We start from the raw sequence: 4,529 nt of genomic DNA on the forward strand, positions 1-4,529 counted from the left end.
TTATACTTTTCTTTCTTTCTTTTTTTACTTTTAGTTGATTTTTTTTATTGAAGTAATGTAGGCTACTTTACTTCATTTTAACCCACATCCATTACAGAGTACAGATTTTGTAGCCTCCATATAAGCAATAGAACCTGGACGGTTGTAAAGACAGTCAGTGTTGTGGGACACATTCTAGCACTCGTTCCAACACTCTGATTTCACGCGTAATTTGGCACCAAACCGGTTTTTCCGTATGAATCTCCTCGACCCCTACCTGAAGATGACGGAGGAACACGACAAGTGTCCCTCCTCCGACGCCCCGAGCCCGAGCATGTCTGAGGACTCCGCGTCGGGCTCGGGCTCGCCGTGCCCGTCCGCGTGCTCGGGCTCGGACACCGAGAACACGCGGCCTCAGGAGAACGGGCTGCTGCGGGCGCAGGAGGGCACGCTGGCCGCCGCCGACTTCAAGAAGGAGGACGACAAGTTCCCCGTGTGCATCCGCGAGGCCGTGTCCCAGGTGCTCAAGGGCTACGACTGGACTCTGGTGCCCATGCCGGTGCGCGTCAACGGATCTAGTAAGAACAAGCCACACGTGAAGAGGCCGATGAACGCCTTCATGGTGTGGGCGCAGGCGGCGCGCAGGAAGCTGGCCGATCAGTACCCGCATCTCCACAACGCCGAGCTGAGCAAGACTCTGGGCAAGCTCTGGAGGTAAGCCCAGCCCAGGCTGTGTTATTTGACTGCATGTAATCCAGATAATGGCAAACAAGAGCTTTTACGCACCGGCATGCACACGCATTGTTCAGCTTACTCTGCTCCTGCTGTCAGTAGTACTGTAGCCTAGATCAGCTCCTGCTGTCAGTAGTACTGTAGCCTAGATCAGCTCCTGCTGTCAGTAGTACTGTAGCCTAGATCTGCTCCTGCTGTCAGTAGTACTGTAGCCTAGATCTGCTCCTGCTGTCAGTAGTACTGTAGCCTAGATCAGTCAGCAGAAGTGCTCCTCAAAGTGGGATCCGGGGACCCCCAGGGATGCTTGAGGGGATTCCAGGGCTCCCCAGCAAAAAGGGGACTAATTTATTTTCACTATAATTCCAACCATAAGTAGCACAATGACAGATGGGTGACCATGGGTTTCATACACTTTCTGTAATCAAACATCTAAAAGCAAAAATCTTCTCAAATCCATGGTCTAATTTGGGTCCGTTTGGGGTCCGTGGTGAAGTTTGAGAACCACTGGACTAGATCAAAGTGGGGTCCCGGGACCACCAGAGGTCCTTGAGGGGGTCCCCAGCAAATCGATGAATTGTTAAACTTCAGCATTACTTAATTTACAAGAAATTAAGACGGTGAAAGAATGTAGGAGAATGACTCTTCTGATCATAGTTTCACTGTTTTATCTCTGCCTACAATAGATAGTCATGGAATTCTCACAAAATCATTATAACAATAAAAACTATTCTCAGATTTGGATCCAAGAGACAATTGGGCAATCAATTGGGCATATGTGACTCTAATGTGGACTAAATTATATGTGACTCTAATGTGGACTAAATTATATGTGACTCTAATGTGGACTAAATTATATGTGACTCTAATGTGGACTAAATTATATGTGACTCTAATGTGGACTAAATTATATGTGACTCTAATGCGGACTAAATTATATGTGACTCTAATGTGGACTAAATTATATGTGACTCTAATGTGGACTAAATTATATGTGACTCTAATGTGGACTAAATTAGGGCGTATGTGACTCTAATGTGGACTAAATTAGGGCGTATGTGAGTCTAATGTGGACTAAATTAGGGCGTCTGTGACTCTAATGTGGACTAAAATAGGGCGTTTGTGCCTCTAATGTGGATTGAATTAAATGAGACTAATGTGGACTAAATGATATGTGATCCTAATTGACAATCACTGACTGTTCTACAGCAAACCCCATTGGCTGCAGGAATCGGATTATTTGCTGACTTTACTCCATGTTTTGCTTTGGAATAGCAGCACGCTGAAATAGAGCACTGCTGTTAATCCTGCATGTTTGGACCCAGCGGTCAGTCTGTGCCTTGACACCCCGCTCCTGTTTTACGCCCCTGCAGACTCCTCAACGAGGGCGAGAAGCGGCCGTTCGTGGAGGAGGCAGAGCGGCTGCGCGTGCAGCACAAGAAGGATCACCCCGACTACAAGTACCAGCCGCGGAGGAGGAAGTCTGTGAAGAACGGCCAGGGCGAGGCAGACGAGACAGGCGAGCAGACCCACATCTCCCCGAACGCCATCTTCAAAGCCCTGCAGCAGGCCGACTCCCCGGCCTCCAGCATGGGAGAGGTGCACTCTCCAGGAGAGCACTCAGGTGGGCAGAGGGAGAGAGAGAGAAAGAGAGGGGGGGGGGGGGGTTGGCTATGATAATGATATAATCATAGTCAGTCATTACTATCATAGTCAATTCTGTTTTTAAGATTTATAAAATAAATAAAAATGCAGGTTTTATGGTGATGCTTCTCAAATTGGAGTGCGGGGGACCCCCAGGAGTCCTTGAGGGGCTCCAGGGGGTCCTCAGCAAAAAGGTGGATAATTTACTGTCATTATAATTCCATCCATAAGTAACTCAATGACAGAATGTAGGACTGTTTTGGTCATGGGTTTCATACGTTTTCTGTAATAAAACTAAAGGCAAAAATATTTTCAGATGGGGAACGCTGGGACAAAATCTTGCCAAATGGGGGTCCGTTGTCTAATTTGTGTCAGCGGTCAGGGGTTGTGTCCTTGACATGATAAAGTGTGTTTGAAGGTAGTTCTCATGCTCTGTAGCACATTCAGAAACTCAAAGCAATGTGACGTTATTCATACCAGAGCTGCTGATTTCTGTGGGTTTGCACGGGAACTGTGAAGCGAATGGTGAAAAGAACAGAAATAGCTTGTGCTCTAACCTGCCCTCTCCTGCTCACCCCCAGGCTCCCAGGGCCCCCCCACCCCTCCCACCACCCCCAAGACCGACGTGAGCTCGGGCAAGATGGACCTGAAGCGTGAGGGGGGCGTCCGCTCGCTGGGCGAGGGCGCCGCGCCCGCGCCTCGCCAGCTCAACATCGACTTCCGTGACGTTGACATCGGCGAGCTGAGCAGCGACGTCATCTCCCACATCGAGACCTTCGACGTCAACGAGTTTGACCAGTACCTCCCACCCAACGGACACCCGGGCGCCGGCGGAGGGCCCGGTGCCGCGGGCCCGGTCAGCTACACCGGCACCTACAGGTATTTCCTCAACTGTACGGTCTAGCCTAGGGTTGTCGCGATACTAGAATTTCTAACTTCGATACCGATACCAAGGAAAATATCGATACTCAATACCATTTTCGATACCACGGGGGTAAATAACAACACATTTGTTGACGCATACAAATAAACGAAGACGGATGGACGGACAAACACGCTTCTCCATAATGTAGGCCCCATGCATGAAACTGAGATTAGCCCTGCTCTAGTGATCAGCCTATCACAACACAGCAGATTACCAATGCTCTAGTGATCAGCCTATCAGAACATTTTTAGCTTGTTGAAGCAACAGATAGCCACCAATGATGGGGAGGCAAATATCTGTGCTGTTTGATTTGTCATTAAGAGAAAGCACTGCTGGTATTGATAAGAATTGCAAATGAGTATTGTCCGTTTCAAATTTGTGGTATTGATAGTTGCTGACACTGATACTTACTGACAACCCTAGTCTAAGCTTAGAAATGTATTTATTTAGTTATTTTGGATCAGGCTATGCACTTTGATCACCATGTTACGCTGTTGATCTTGGTGTTATTTTGGATCAGGCTATGCACTTTGATCACCATGTTACGCTGTTGATCTTGGTGTTATTTTGGATCAGGCTATGCACTTTGATCACCATGTTACGCTGTTGATCTTGGTGTTATTTTGGATCAGGCTATGCACTTTGATCACCATGTTACGCTGTTGATCTTGGTGTTATTTTGGATCAGGCTATGCACTTTGATCACCATGTTACGCTGTTGACCCTTCTGTTTGATCACCATGTTACGCTGTTGACCCGTCAGTTGTGTCACAAGCCCAGTTGGAAATGATTATTCATGCCTTTGTACCATCTCCCCTGGATTATTGTAATCAGTGTTGGGCAAGTTACTCAGGAAGTGTAATTAGTTACTTATTACTGATTACTCCTTTAAAAAGTAATAAACATTACTCTGCTTATTACTTTGTTTTTTTTAGTTATTATTAGTTATGTTATTTGTTACTTTAATATATTACTTTCCCTCCCCCCCATCCAAAAAAGGTGATGTACAACCTGTTTAGCCAGGTCCTGTTAGGACTGAATCCACTTTATTGGAACAATAATTCACCTTAAAGGAGGAGTCAACAATCAACCAATCTGCATTTTTTTTTCTACCTAGGACAAAAAAACGAATCATGTTCTAGCAACGCAGTAGTCTCACATAGCCCTATCTCCACACTTTGCTTTAGCGCTGTGGCAGTGCTGGAGAAAGTAATGCAGTAACTTGAAGTAACTTCGACTGGTAACGGTAAAT

The 4,529-nt window shown here is 46.6% G+C and overlaps 1 protein-coding gene across 3 annotated transcripts in view; it reads left to right on the plus strand.

Moving 5' to 3' along the window:
- Positions 1 to 235: 235 nt before the first annotated feature.
- Positions 236 to 4,529, plus strand: part of LOC310775100 (transcription factor Sox-9-A-like) — a gene marked incomplete at both ends in the record, with an annotated part of 5,838 nt that continues 1,544 nt past the window's right edge. For all 3 annotated transcript variants that reach the window (XM_083635189.1, XM_083635190.1, XM_083635191.1), the window contains 3 exons: positions 236 to 693; positions 2,082 to 2,332; positions 2,934 to 3,231. In XM_083635189.1, coding sequence (XP_083491315.1) covers positions 236 to 693; positions 2,082 to 2,332; positions 2,934 to 3,231 — 1,007 coding nt within the window. The remainder of the gene's footprint in view (positions 694 to 2,081; positions 2,333 to 2,933; positions 3,232 to 4,529) is intronic.

This window comes from Poromitra crassiceps (assembly GCF_964638095.1).
Source record: "Poromitra crassiceps genome assembly, chromosome: 4".
Taxonomy (NCBI): Eukaryota; Metazoa; Chordata; class Actinopteri; order Beryciformes; family Melamphaidae; genus Poromitra; species Poromitra crassiceps.